Below are 15,911 nucleotides of genomic sequence, written 5' to 3' on the forward strand. Positions count from 1 at the left end.
CGAAAGGGTAGCTACAAGAGGAAACACACTACTTGAGTTTCACTGTTACCAAGACAGTATCTCCGGTCTTACGGTTCTCGAACTGCAGTCGCCTCACATGCAAATCAAACGCTTCAACGAAGCTCTCTGGACGCATTTGAACTACCCGATTTGAAAAGTTGTTGTGCTTAGGTGTGCTCCACTGAATGAGATGGAAACGTCAAGGGTGGGATGTGTGTTATCTCAGGCGTGTGTTGGTACAATCGTTCAGCTGTAGCACCCTTCCGGTGCCTAGCTGCTATGCTAAAGGGTGGCGAAAGGGTAGCTACAACTACCCTCCCCCTAGAAAGAAGGATGTGTGTTGTGGTTAGGGTCGTCCAGGTACAAAGCGATCAGGCCAGTGAACATGACGGCCGGAGCGTGTGGTTCTGCATTGCTCATTTTGAGACGTGGCATGAGTTGGCTTCGGAGAAACTTCGGTCGCGTTGCTTTTGGGCTTGACATCGCCGGTGTTGTTCCCAGGACGTCCTGAATCAACACAATCAGCATAAGCTGGTTTCAAACGATCGATGCTAACAGTATCAGACTTATTGTTAAATTGTATGGTGAACTACTTGGGATGACGAGAGGTCACAAGATAAGGACCGTCATAAGGGGATTGCAAAGGTTTTTTAACACGATCAGAACGTATAAAAACATGCGAACAGGTGGACAAGTCTGTTGGAACATATGATGAACTATTCGGAATGCGAGATGACTGATATCGGAGTTTCGACGTATTTTCTCGCAATTGATTCACATAGGAGGATGAATTGGTCGGAGTTTCTAAAGTGGGTGAAAAGTATTCTCCGGGAATGCGTAAAGTTGTTCCAAAACTAACTCTGCTGGTGAACAATGCAATGAGGAACGAAACATGGTGCGTAGGTGTAGGGAGGAAGCGTTCAGCTGTAGCACCCTTTCGGTGCCTAGCTGCTGTGCCACCCGAAAGAAGCACGAGGGCTGGGATACTGCCTGGTCGCCCAAGTCTAGGCAGGGGAAGTCAAGTGGCGGATGTCGGGTTCGAACCACGGGCCTTCCGGTCGGTCAATTCGCGTTCTAACCACTTGCTGGTACAACTTATTTCTGTCTATTATTAAGTAATACACTTTATATGAATAGTCCATATTCATCTCTGTCAAACTTGGATGGGTCACGGAGCTGTAATGTGCTGTTCCTCTCTGATAGCCTACATTGTTCTGCCTGTAGATGAAGAAGCGTTGCGTTTTTACTGAGGAACAAAGCGATGTTGCCATATTAACTAGTTGCTTCATTCAGGTACATTTTCACTTCGTTGTGGCCCTATGCGTCCACTGCGCATCCGCCGTAGGTTGTTTCATCATATCATGTGAGTGTGTGGTTATTTGTCCACATTGGTTCTGGACATGGTAGCCCAACATCCGAACCAGCTTTGACCTTTCCTGTTGCTTTCATATTCCACAAGGCAAGCAATAACGAAGCTGTTGGTGAAAAGGATCTCACGTATCCGCCGATATCCGGTGCCGAACAAAATGGATCTTTACCGATGGAAACGGAGAAACAGGAATCCACGAATGTCATGCAGCCGGTGGGACTTCGCAGTAGGGAACATGGAACGCCTAACACGAAGCCTTCTGTTGACAGTGCTGGAAATCTTACCCTAGCAGTTAATGGTGTTGTGAGTATTTACATTATTTCATTTAGTTTGCTCAATCAATTCAAGTCTTCATGATAGGCTTGCTTAAGCGAGAACTCTCTCCTCCGTCACTAGAGAATCATTAAAATGTTGACAAGAGGCATAATTAAGCTGGCTCGGACGTTCTCCTCATAATACGGTAATTTTAGCTGGACTTGAGACCTTCAGTTCTCTTATGTGGGCTAGAGCGGGGGAAGGCTAGTCTTGTAAGCTGAGTCGGTCAAATTTACACAAGTGGGAACACCAACAAGGAAGTGTGGGTGACAAACCTTTCCAGGAGATGATTCACTGGGTTAGAAGAGAACTACAAGGACGCCGCAGATCTCGACCACTTGGGGAGTCTGGAAGCATTACTGAAATCCCGAAAACTTAGTGAGAACGTCCAACAACAGCTGCATCAAACGGTCGTGTCAGCCATCATGCACAACGGAACTTGACACTTTCCCAGTCCGGAAAAGGAAAGCACTATCTTTCTGCCAGCCGACAAGGGCTGTATGATAGTCATCTCGAACAATACACACGAAGTAGGCAAGAACGGATCACTATTCAACGTGAACGACGAACAAAGGCCTTCAAAAAGTCGCCGGCTAAGAATGTCTGAGAATGCGAGTGCATTTCTAGTCTTCCTAAAGTACACAAGGAAAACAAAACAGTAAACCAGATTCCATCGCTCTCCGAAAGTGCAGTCTCGATCACCTCAAAAGCATTATTGAGCAAGTTTAGATACCTCCTGTCTTCAGTAACAGCAAATTTTGGAAACTGTAAGATGCAAGAATCGAAAGTGACGAATTGATATCACTTGACTTGCACTGGCTGTTTGCATCGAACAAACGTCCTTGGTCCTGTTAAGGTAGCCGTCGCCGAAATACTGGCTAGCCGTGGAGCACCAAAGAGAGCACCTGTGAAGGGACCACTACAACTGTGTTCGATCACATGCTGTGATTTCGACGGAGAGTATTTTAGCAACTGAAAGGCGCACCCATAGGGACACCAATTTCAGAGTTCATCACAGAAGTCCAAACACATAAACTGGAACGGGCCATATTTACGGAAAGCAGCTCCTAAATATGGGTATGCTACGCTAACGAGACGTTCATCATCATCAAGATGAGTGTGTTGCAATAAACCAACTTACTGTTTGACAGCGTCTTCGTTAACATTTTATGCCACAATGGAAGCAGAAGAAAACAGAAAAACATAAACTACCACGAGTACAGCAAAGTCCACTGCAATAGTGTCGGAGGAAAGCAACTTCACGTAGTTTTCAGAGTAATGGCTACCTTGGAAATTTTATTTGGAAATCTCTCAGGGCTGGACTGCTTTGACTGCACAGCCAGAAATCTGAAGCGCTGCTTCTGCCGATCGTGGACTAGTCGGATGACGCGGAAAAACAGTGGCACACAAACCTACCGGTACAGTACGGGGACACTGTCAAGGCCATACGGGGAGAGCGCTATGTATAAGATTGAATTCAACGACTGCGAGATTAATCACGTGGAGATTATCTGGCAAAATACATGAACACCAGCTTGCAAGACACGATCGATCATCGCCGGTTTACATGCATTAAGAACGAGGGGAAAACATTTTGACTGGAAAACTTACAGACAATAACTCAAGCAAGAACAAGGAGTCAACCAGAGTTTATAAAGGATTGATACTCTAGTGAAAAAAGTTCAGAAGCAAATTGATATTGCTTCAGCCTATCCACCAATACTCCATAACATCTACAGACGAAACCGTATAGCAACTCAAGCAAGAAAAAAGAGGTCAAAAATTGGCAAATGGATCAAAACGGTTATTAAAAAAGGCTGTGAGGAATCGGGACGTTACATGAATATAACAAATGGTCCTATGTGAATACGCGAGTCCGTAGCAAGACAACCGATCGGAGCGAACGATTCTCGTCCCACAATGCACTAGATACGTGAAATGGACCAATAAGAACGCACAATATAGCGGGCGTAACGACCAGTCAGTTCACTGTGTTCCAAAACCCCAGTGAATCACAAATATCAGAGGAGTCATTTAGAATGGGGAGTTTGAAACGATTGCAACCGTCATACCAACAAGCTAGAAGGAATTCAGACCAAATGCAAATGGGTCATCGTTAATCATTCGCATTAGAGGTATGAACTGCTCTTAGCTGTACTATATAAAGGAGGAAGCAACCATCCAACGGCGAACTGACGATTTATCTTTGAATGGTGACAAAGCGCTTGCAAATCACATGCCATGCTCGACAAACAAGTCAACAACTAACAGTCAGGTACTTCTGAGGTAAAGATGTGTACGTTGTGGTTTATTCCAGCGTATCCTTCACAGGGATCGCTGTCACTAATGCACTGATTAAAGTGGTTTCAAGTCGGTCGAATTCTCAACTCTGTTGGCACGCTGAATTTGTGTATAACACTCACTAAGAGGCATATGAGCGCGATGAGCGGCTTGTGTGGTAATGGATACACTGAAACAGAATTTCCCTGGGACTAATGTGAACATTCGTGATTTGCGCGAGTGTCGACCTACCGCCCACCACATGAATACAGCCGCAAGGGCTGCAGCCATTATGAGCTACGGCATTTGTGTTAGAGCTACAGACACCAAATAGAATAAAGGATTCACAGCTATTGAGTGTCCATACCGTTTTGGTTACTTTGTGTATCACTTCATCTGAGTAATTACTGTATGCACACGTTAGTCTTTCAGATTAGACCACTTTACCACCCCGTTTATGGTCAGAAAACTCCAGATCTTTACGGCTCTGTCCGTCTAATTTTATGGTATGATGCGGCCCGAGTGGGGGTGCTGTCCCACTAATATATGTGGCTGACACCAAATGTTTGCACGCAGCAGTGGCCACTTCCTTGTGCATGTGAGTAGCCAAAAGTCACCGAATAATATACCCTTGATTGGACTCGACGGCAAGATGTTTGTGCTGATCCGGTTTATGCATCAAATAAGACTAGGCCCCAGATTTGACCTTGGGATAGCTCACTGAGCCTGAGATCTCTCAGCTGCCAAGTTACGAATCTACAAACTGGAAGGCCGTCGTTCGAAACCACCCTTGGTTTTTCAGTTGTTCCTTTCGGCTTGCGTAATCTGGTAGGATCTCAATCCTCCTGTTTTTCTGAGTAGAAAAGAAGAAATAGGAAATGACACTCCAGTCATCTAGGCGTCGATTTTCACGACCGGTTTGGCAATCACTGTATAACCTTGTCAAGAGCCTGGAATACTTGTACAAATGCATTGCAAAGTCCCACTCCTTCGGTTTTCAGGTTGGTTTTCAAATGAATTGCATACACTGAGAACATTGGAATATTCCTCTGCTGCCAGTCGAGTTCGTCGAGATAATCTGGAATGTGAAGGTTCATTTACTTCTCTCAGCTTATTAATACGTACTACTAGGAACAACAGAGTTCTCCTTGATGTCCTTACCCTGTAGTACTTAGGAGCAAATTCTACACTCGTGCATTGGTGATGGTGCGTTGGAGTCGTATTAATATCGTTTCTCCTTGCAGAAAAAAGCTTTAAATTGTCACGAACAGACAAAAATTCGACCAACTGAAGATGACTGAAGATTTCACCACACGCACATCGTCCCTCCGCTTTGATGCATACTTTCCTAGACAGTGTGCTAATTTTATGGCATTTTTACTATCATCAAAGTGAATCGATCTGTGTCTATTTTATTGTCTCCTCAAGTCACTGCTATTGGAACGCGCCACAGACATAGGCGTACTGTTCCTCACGGGCTCTCACTTCTCTAATTTTGCACTTTCGTTTCCATTTGTACTCGATTCAGACATCACACATGGAGAATGAGCTCTGCGGTCGACCGCCAGATCGCCCGTTGGATAACGCACGTTGTGCGGATCATCTTAGTGGTAAGAGGTTATTTCACTTTATAACGCTTGCTCATTTACTATTGCTTCTATGGTGTCACCCTCTCACTGGTGTCTGCCGATGTCATTGTCCACTTTTGTGCGCTCCTGAGATTCGCAATGGGCAGTCAGTTCGTCCAGTAACTGTATTACGGAGGCATATTAATCCGCACTTGTCAAGCCATTTGGAAGAGACACGAAGCATGGGTTCCTTCACAAAATGATTTTAGAACAGATCTGCTCAAATAACCATCAGGTTTCCCACTTCCAGCATGTGCGTTATGGCCTTCCCCTCTTCAAGTTATTGTACATTATTAATTTTATTCGGGGAATTAAAGAAGTACATGAAAACAACTGGCTCGTTGACGGAACATTCACTACGAAAGGCAAACTCGCGAGTGGTCATTTTGTGAATCGACCATGTTTCTGTTTTCGCAGTCAAAAGTCGGGCTTCTGCTACATTATCCTCTCAGAACGACCATCTCCATTTAATTTAAGGACTTAATCCTCCATTGAGAGCAGATGTTACGATGAACGACTGCGTTCTCTTCATAGTAATGGCGTGTTCAAGCAAGGTAGAGCTGAACCACACGAAACCCTCCGCTCTTCTCCGGACTCATCGTGTTGGTGTAGATATTCGTTTTCTGGGGTCACGCGTCTGCCGATCAACAATTGACGTGACGGGCCCCTTTTCTGGCACCTAGCGAATCCGGGTAAAAGCGTATGACATCGTGTGACTGCGTCTTTGCTGCATACCACCGGTAGAACCACGCGTCCACTGTCGTGTAATTATCATGTCTTCCGCAAGGGTTCATTACTATTCGGACGAAACATCATTTCTTTCCTCGGTGAAACGAATCTTCAATCAAGTCAGTATCTGGTCAATACGGTAGGTGTGCCATAAAGACTGTTCTTGCGATATTTCAGGTGTTTATGACTATTATACATATATATTCTACATGTTTACAGTTATATATTTTCCTCAAAGATGTCAACCACTCTATTGTTAAATAGCGGTATATCAGCTTATTTGATCCTAATCACAATACTGTAATTTCTTAGCTGTGGTTTACCGGGATATAATAATGTAGGTTCTCTTCGGTCAAATATTGCTTTGCGGTGTTGACGGTACATCATCTTTGGAATCGTGAAACACTTCCAACAAATTGTAATCAGATAAAGATCCAGTAGAGTGTGAGCCAGGGCGCAAAATCTCCTCAGTTCCATACCAATTACGAACGTGACAGGTGCCCCTAAAGTGCATAATCGAGTCTTACTACGGGAATAACAGGATTTGATAATATCTACAATTTGTTCAAGACATCTAAGTTTTTGAAGAACGATCCACAACTCGTTTTCAGTGTCTCATGAAGTTTTCTTTTTCCTACGAGTGCTGCACACAATAGTTGACACCTTCAAAATCAGACGTATTAGTTGCTAGTCGTTGGCTCTCTTCCCCTGTAAATAATGGTGGCTAGAATCCACTTTACCACGAAAAGTTTTCGCCCTGCATTATTGCTGTAGGCAGTCTGAACAGTTTGGGATGATATACGTCTTTTCCATCTAACGTTTCAGTTATTACCTTTCGAAGTTCAGTCTTTTAAATGCCCCAATTCTTCATGGACGCGAGGATCTGGGTTGTATAATTCTAACCTTTTTTTTGATGGCCTGTTAAACAGTTTTAGAAATGTGACTCTTGATATCTTCGGCGTACTGGACACACTGCCTCTTCGGTCCACAGATATCTTTCAGAGCATCGCAGAACTTGTTACATCGGTGATCAGTATACGTCCACTGCTTTTTTTTCAACCCACCGTTCATTCTTCGATTTGTGGCTCTGGCACTGCAAAGCCTATTCTAAGCTAATGTATTTGGCAGGTGCTGGAGTGACTTTATATGAGTTGGATTCATCTCATCGACCAGGGGGAATACAGATGAGTGGTTTCGATAGAGGTGATCGTTTCATGTTTCTGTTCTGATTACGGTGGTCCTCATTTGAGCCACTCTGACGCTCCTTCATCCCATTGCGTTTTTTTAATATTTGTGAGTCATTGTATCCGAAAACCTGTGAGCGGCGGCGTCTGAAAATTTTCGCATTAACAGTTGATTTTCAGTTAGCTGATACTGAGTCTGGTTGGAAATACCCTCGTCCAACGACGGAATACATCCAGCAGCGTTGAATCACACAAAGACCACTCGTGTGCGTGCTTTGGTTCACCTTACTGATATAGGTAGTCCATTGATCCGATTATTGGGCTGCACATTTGCCTTCCTCTGCCAATTCCGCACTAACGCAGTCTCAAGGGACAGCGATTAGAGCCAGAAATGTTTTCGGTCTTTTAGGTTAATTTCTACCGCAGCTGGTTAGGCCAGCTTCCGCCCAAATCCACCTATGTCCCATGGGGTATCAGGTGGATAACGTCCATTGTAAATTTTCATGAAATGTTGTTTCTTGGAAGGTGATTGCTACCAAGCATAACTATACTCTGAGGATACTGATATTAGTTGCTAGTGACTCCCAAATCTCTTTATGCGCTCCGCTGTGGTATGCAGTATTTCCTTTTTCTTGAAGGGCTCAAATTATCGCTTCCTCATAACGGTCTCTCAGGGGTAGTGATTGCAGGGAGGTGCTTAGTCCTAAGGATGAAATTTGATCATGCACTTATCTTAATTAGGACTCATCAAGTGGATGTATCACGTCGCCACGAAGTTTGCACTGATGGACATTAACAACAGCTTTACCTACCCCATAGGAGCCAAATTGGTGAAGGATACTGCCTGCCTGTTCCCCTTCATATTGTTTTCTCATTGGAATCCCATAGTGGGGCGGATCACAGTGTTACAACTCAACTAATAAAAACCAACTATTTCACTCTTCTGGTGTGGCCGAATTATCCAACAGTCACATCCTGTTTGACCTACTAATCCAATGCACTGTGGTCTCACTTAGTCAATCAACAGTGTTTGTCGCTCTAACATTCACCATTTCCGATGGGTGCGGCATTCCTTTTTGTGTTTCAGGTGATGTCTTCGTTCGCGTTAATTCTGCTAGTTTAATTCCCGGTGGGGCCCACCACAAAAATCAGCAGGACGGTGCTGTACATTTCTGCTGGCCATCATCTGTTTACATTCCTCCCACAGAGCTTACCAGTTCGGAGCGATCGACGGCCACCGAACTCCCGACTCAGAATGCAGTTGCCGATGCATCCGAATTAACACGGCGGCAAAGACCAGAAGCTTCTTACGATATGGTAGATGTTGATAATCGAAACGGGCAAATTTCAAAGTGGAAGCAAGTGAGTGTTACGCTGGACACGTTTCCATCCCAACCTTAAGCATGTACGTTTCGTATGAAGTTCAGGTCTAGCTTTTCGATCTTGAAAAGTCGTGGGCAACTGGAATGGCTTGATTTCAGGGATTTATGGGTTGGGAATGAAGGCATGCCACAGAAGCTCCCCTACGCAACATTTGAAATGGTGGATTGCTGTTGGACTGCTGGGAAATGGAACTGCTCGGGAAGTTTGACGGTTGTATACCGTCGGGTTTAGTGGCTACAATGGTCCTACCGATTTTTGACGTCAAGTTGTTCGGAAGTTCTGATGGAATAGCCATTAGGCTAGCTACGCTATGAATACATCAGCCTTGATGGAAGGCCTCTACTGATTAATAGGTCGTCTTTCCTCATCCTGGGTTCCCTGTTTATGCGCATATTAGTTGCGAAAGCTTCTGACGTTGCTAGCCAGAAATTTCCATTCGGTTCCATTCTTCATGCGACTTGAGCACTTCATGCGGTCCTTGGACATTCGAAGTATATGGTGAAACCAGGGTAACCTGTGAACGGCTGTATACTCTTCCTGCCCCGAAGTTTCTTTGGCGTTTATAGCACAGAACCGAGTGACGTCGTTTTGGTCGTGTCCTTTCAATGCTATCAACTTTTGGCTTCTTTGCCTGAGCAACAGGCAACCGAAGCAACTCAAGAAGATCGGGACAACGGGAAAAAAACTTCCTTACCCATAGGTAGCCACTCGTCAAGAGCATTGTTAACTTGCACTGTGGCCCCACAATATCCCTGATGACACGATTTAGTCAAGCTTTCGAGGACTTTAAGATAGGATATCCAGCAAGTTTGCGTATTCGACAGTCTTCTGTTTGTGCCAGTTGACGACAGTTGGCGACAACTGTAAACCATTCCTCCACTAGATTCTACTTACAACAAGAGCGTGAAAGAACTGGGATGAATTCCAGTTGTATGGGTCCATTATTATTGGTCCAACGATCTATCTATCCAATCCCTGTATTATGAGTAGTCATCGACATTGTCACGGCACAATAAATGCCAAAATGGTCTAATTTACCATGGTAGACCGCACCTGCAAATTTGAACGTAGAACTTGTTATATTCCTTCACCGTAAGATCATTGGAGGGAAAACATTTTCGTCATAATCTTGGGCGCAGGCGACGAAGTGTCCAGTAGATCCAGATCAGCAAAGTAGCTCGTACACACTTTTCTGCCTCTCTAGGGTAAATCGGTAGAAGGGAACATGGGAGATCTGTGGATGTCCCTCATCGGCTCTCATCTATGTTTTGTTAATTACTTCGACCGTTTCATCCAATCTAATTTCTATATTTTACGACCGCTTTCCAATTACTGGCTTGGATCGCTGGTTATTTCGTCCGTATGCTCAAGTCGTAATTCGTTATCATCTCTGGTATCTGTAGGCTGTGTAGAACAAACCGCCAAATCCATCTCCTTAAATGTTCTGCGTCACATTCTGTGTTCGGGGTTTCGACCAACGTAGCACCGTCTGTCAAACTGGTGTCTTAGAGTGAGTGGGCTGTGTATGTATGCGAATACGGTTTCTTCTGGGCCACGGATCGTTGAGCTATTTCTCCGGTTTGGTGAGGTTGGCACATCACATACTGGCTAACATTGCTCCAAAAGAACATGCCGAACCTGGAAATCACGGGCGCTCATCTTGCGCTAGCCCACTCCTCGTAGTTTGCAACCTCCGGTGGAAGCTTTTTTCATCATTTGAGCTGCTCCGTTGACTTCAGATTTGGCCTGAATAAAAGTGTTAATTTTATGGTAGCTCGGGTAATGTAACGACAGACTGTTTTGCATAACAACCTGTGGAGTGTCGTACGTTCGATCAATTCATCCTTTCTGAACGGTCTGTCTGAGTGAGAAGTGAGCCTAATTTATCGCGTATACTTAATTTTTTAGTGGAAGTTCATTTATCGGTAAGCTGAAACCCAGCCAAGCTGGACACATAGGATAACTCATAAATGCCTGGAAGATGTACTGGAGCTATTCTGGTTAGTAGAGCAAAAATTCAAACAAAATGCTTGAAGGTTTTGATGGTTATTATATGCGTTTATTGAAATAAATATTGTGAGACGCTTTTCTGATACATGGTAACTTGCAACAGTGCTTTTCGCTCGAGCTCGTGGTTTGGTTTGATAAATCTGAAACATGTTTAGTTACCTCCTTCATCTTGTTCTTAGAATGCAACTTTTGCTGAATCTAATCTGGCCAAAACATATCTGGACACTGCAGAGGAACAACCGACACATCCGCATAGAGACAAACCCCATGGGCATCATCATGGCCACAGTCATGATTTGAGCTCGGTGCGGGCGATCGCGTACACGGTAATAGTAGGAGACGGGTTGCACAATTTCTGCGATGGAATCGCCATTGGGGCCGCTTTTTCGACCAATGTAAATGGAGGTCTGTCGACAGCGATAGCCGTTCTTTGCCATGAGCTGCCTCACGAGTTGGGTGAGTTTGTTGGAATCTTCCAATCATCCCGTTCGTTTTTCAGTGGATTGACTAGGCGCTTAGATTTAGTCGTTTTTCAGCTTGTGATGACAAGACGCGCCTGACTTGTCGATTCAAATCCATCCACAGCTCACCAACACACTGTTTTGAGGAATTCATTGATCTTTGAAGTTACGAAGTAGAACATTTGCCGCAGGAAACATAACCATTGATGTGCGGACTGTCTTGTTTTTTTCGTGATATTCGTTTGCGTGCCTGTGGCCGTAGGTATTGTGCCTCGTCTGTGCTAGCCAGCTTGCTGTCCGACCGATATATCTGTCAGTACAGAAGCAGACAGATTGATAAACACACACCAGCACCTTCATGGAACCTGCACCATTGATTTTTTACTTGATTGTAGACCTATATGGACCAAGACATGAACTAGCCAAGAACACCTGTATATTGTGGTTAGCCCCTTTGAATATCTTGAAAATTAGCCGTCTTGCTGCACAACCAATTACCCGTTTTCTAATTAAAATTAAATTTTAAATCGTTCAGCTGTAACACCCTTCCAGTGCCAAGATGCCATGCTATCCAAATAAAGCACCAGGACTGTGATGCTGTTGGGTTACCCAAGCCTAGACAGGGGAAGTCGAGAGACAGAGGTCGGGTTCGAACCACATACCTTCCGGTCAAAATTCGTGCTCTAACCACTGAGCCATCTGGCCCCGTTTTCTAATTGCTTCGTCATGCATCCGCTGGCGCCACTCGTCACCAACAACGCTTTTGACGCATCCGTCGTTAAAAACCTGGAGGCTCCACTTGCTGATGAGAGGTTGTTGTGTTCGATCCATTGGTAGTGCCGTTATGGCAAAAGACGATCAGTTCTACAGTTCTGTCCAACTAGGCTATGTTGATTGTGATATCTTCATTACTGTCTTCAAGTTATGCAGCGGAACGCCCACTGCAGAGAACCCGACTTTCCCAGAATCCTCAGTACACATGAAATCCATGGTTTCGAAAGTTTTCTCACATTAGCTCATTGCGGTGATCCCTCGTTGTAAGAAGCCTTCAAGCAAAGAGTGCTCCCATGGAAGAAGCGTGATGCTCCTCAGCTATCATCCTTAGTGGCAGTAACCAAGCAAGAAACACTTTATCACCTCTTTACACTTACGGAATAAACCGTTCGTTACGAATGGTGCGATGTCTTTGGTCTGTTTTATTCAGAAAGTTACCCATACACATTCAAACACCTTTTTTGGAAAACACGTTCTTCCTGTCCCATGAAAGACTCTTGAGTTTGTCAGTTCCTCCTTACCATCGCAGAGCTCTACTTACTGAGGTCGAGTGAGCGAGTATCTGTCTCCTTCGTAATGGGTACCAAGGTGAACTTGTAACTTACAGGTCATGCCAGTGGAGCTCTGGACAATAAGGAACAGGTGGTGAATGAAATCTCGCAAGAACCAGCCGGAAAATTAGTTCGGATTCACCACAGTAATACACAAGAGCCAAAATTCGATATGTATGTCTTGTGGGTCGCCAACAAGTCCAATCAGTTCTCAACTTTCTTCCGCGCCTGTTTATTCTGGAATACTCGTGCTTTCAGCACTTAACAGTGGGAGACCAATCACTGTTTGGTTGTTGTAAAATTCCTAAGACAACATTGCATTTTGAGAGGGAATGGAACACTTTTGAAGTCAGTCCAAACTAGATTTGAATATGACCATGGTTTCACATTTGCGACCGGACAAATTTCCTTGCCATGTATAGGTTGATTACGCCTGTATCCTTGTAGGTGCGAATGATAGTCGCTTTGCCAATCACTATAAGAAAATATTGCACTCGTATTGTTGAAACACCACGAGTTCATGATCATTGCCCATGTCTAGGGTAGCTCAAGGGAAATGCGGTTGCTTAATAGCGTTTCCCAGTTTCAGATTTAACATAATGTTTTTGGGGTAGGATTTTGATGATAATGTTAGAAGACTGGCAATTTTCAATCAAATTTTCTTCGTGTCAATGAAGCCAGTAGATGCTGCAAGTCGGAAATACACTGTATAGTTGTTTTATCTTTATTGGGAATCTTCAGCAGTGCTTACCTCACGAAACTCAGAGACTTTTGAACCCACAACCTCCCAGTCAGAGGTTGAACACTTGGTCGTTCGGTCTTTAGCTGTTGAGCAGCTGTACGCTTAGCTTTCAGTGAGACAGGACACAACACCGCTCATCCCTCAGTCACAGAAGCCACATCACATGGCCGCGTGTTGACTGGTTCCTCAAGCGGTGTCCTCTCAGATCCAAATTTCACCTATCATGTGGAGTTATTCTTCCGTAGAGATTTCCTCCTGTCTGGGGGGGGGGGCTAATGCGCTGCTGTTCAGCCGCTCGAGGCCGAACAGTAAAGTGTTCAATCTCTAGCTGGAAGGTTGTAGGTTCGAAAGTCTGCTGATGATTGTCAATAAGGATTAATCAGCTGTGTACTGCTTCTCCAAATTTTGGCATAGATTGGCTTCACCAATAGGGCAAGGGCTTGATCGAAAATGGAACTTTGTCGTTTACTGAAGCATGTTTGATATCCTTTGAAGGAGGAGGGAATACTTCATAAGTGTAAAGACTGGGAATAAATGTGGTGATTTATGCCAGAAAATGTTTTAGCAACAAAAAACATGAGCTCTTTTGCTTCTCGATGACTGCACACACAAAACACAAAGACTGGGCTCGTTTGAACAATTAAACCAGAATGCAGACTGAGTTCATTCAAATCTCAAAACTTTCATGACAATTCAAGTGTGAAAATATAGGGGGTAGATTCAACTCAGTATGTTTCACATATCGAGTATCGAATATTCCGACTTCTTGGCCTGTGGTAAAGACATGGAGGTCATAGTTATACCTTGGTTTGAGCGTTTCGGCAATGCAAAGCCATAAAATGTCGGAAGGTCCATTTTCAGACGAGCATCTAATAAGCAAAACTTGCAAAATGGAAGTGGTTTCTGTGATCTATGTGTGCGCAATATCCCCACGAGCCTAGTGTTTATCACTTAGACAATTCGACGATCAGATTATTTTTCCATCCATTAGTTGGGCTCGTAGATTTCCTAGTGAATTCCTTAGTCTTGAGTGAGTGATTACAGTTTTCCTGTTTATTCCGTTCTTAATCCGTCAAAAAAATTAATGCATCCATTTTGTAGGTGATTTTGCAGTCCTATTACATGCGGGTATGTCTGTCAAGGCGGCCATATTCTACAACCTGCTATCAAGCATTCTCTGTGCAGCTGGAACTGTGATTGGACTACTTCTGGGCCGAATAGCCTCGATCGACACTTGGATATTCATGCTGACCGCCGGAATGTTCGTTTATATCGCTTTGGTTGATATGGTGAGTTCAACTTCTGGACATGTTTATTGCTGGGACTGTTCTTTCTCAGAAAACCTCAAGCGACCTCCATTTGGAATGCTCGATCTTCCATTTTCGGTTAATTTCCACAGTCTCTTTAATATATTTCATAGAGTCGGATACTTCAGAATCTTAGTACTGCAAGACTTTGACAGCTCCTAGGTTTTTTAGACCGTGGAACAGATGACGCCCTCGTTACTGTATCCTTTTGCAAGAGGGATTCAAGGTTGATCTTCAGGGAGCATCCGCTTATTGTTCAATACTCTTGAAGACAGACCGACTGAGTGCACTAAAATCCTGTGGTAGCTTCTGGCTGCAATAATGTGCTCACGCAATTACTGTTTCTAAAAGAAGTCTTGTTGGAATGGAAATTCCATCCAAAGCCAACTAGCTTAGCTCCGTATCTTTCTTCCTAGTCACGATTCTGCGTTGCTATTACGGAAAACGGTAATCTTGAGACGCGTGGCACATAATGGAGTCGCGGTAATCTAAGATGCCTTCTTTAACTACTAATTATATCAACTATCGTGTAAACTTGTTTTTTTAGTTTCACTCTTAACGGTACATTGATGAGAGTTTACACAAAACAAGATTATTGAAGACTTGGAAACTCTTTAGATCCATAGCGCGCCGATATTTTGATCACCAAGCACATGGCTGACTATCGCGGAATCCCCAACCAGACATTCTTTGGGCCATATTGTTAGCACGGCACATCTCATGCACGCCCGGTCCTTCATTCGTGCCCCTGGTTAAGAATCATGGATGACTTGAGTTAGTCGGCTGTCCTTTTAGTCTGGTACACCATTCTTCTACGTCTTCAGCGTCTGACTAGGGTCGGCTGCGCCGACGTTTATCGACCGAATTCTGTAACCCTCCTGGCGGTTCGAATTGCTCGATGTGGAGCTGCTAAAGTATTCTAAGGTTGTTCGGTAGCTTATTGAAGTTCCAAGACATCGAATCTATTGTCTTCCATGATTTGGTTGTCGAAAGGTTCCAATACGTGGATGTGTGAGATCAAAACCTTGAAGGTTTGATATGTATCGGAATCGGATACGATCAACGGTTATACTCCACCTGAGAACGAGCGCACGAATCCCCAGCTATGACGAGAGCCCAACCACTCTTAGCGCAGACAGCGAAGACCAGACCTTCAGAAGAGGGCTTTTACTTACTGC

General features: G+C 44.2%; 1 protein-coding gene across 1 annotated transcript in view; it reads left to right on the forward strand.

The window, feature by feature from the left end:
- Positions 1-15,911, forward strand: part of T265_13632 (hypothetical protein) — a gene marked incomplete at both ends in the record, with an annotated part of 42,479 nt that overhangs the window by 21,636 nt on the left and 4,932 nt on the right. The window contains 5 exons of the mRNA XM_009169823.1: positions 1,346-1,672; positions 5,424-5,574; positions 8,593-8,867; positions 11,078-11,354; positions 14,528-14,715. Of these exons, the coding sequence (XP_009168087.1) occupies positions 1,346-1,672; positions 5,424-5,574; positions 8,593-8,867; positions 11,078-11,354; positions 14,528-14,715 (1,218 nt within the window). The remainder of the gene's footprint in view (positions 1-1,345; positions 1,673-5,423; positions 5,575-8,592; positions 8,868-11,077; positions 11,355-14,527; positions 14,716-15,911) is intronic.

The sequence above is a fragment of the Opisthorchis viverrini genome (genome assembly GCF_000715545.1).
Source record: "Opisthorchis viverrini unplaced genomic scaffold opera_v5_90, whole genome shotgun sequence".
Taxonomy (NCBI): Eukaryota; Metazoa; Platyhelminthes; class Trematoda; order Opisthorchiida; family Opisthorchiidae; genus Opisthorchis; species Opisthorchis viverrini.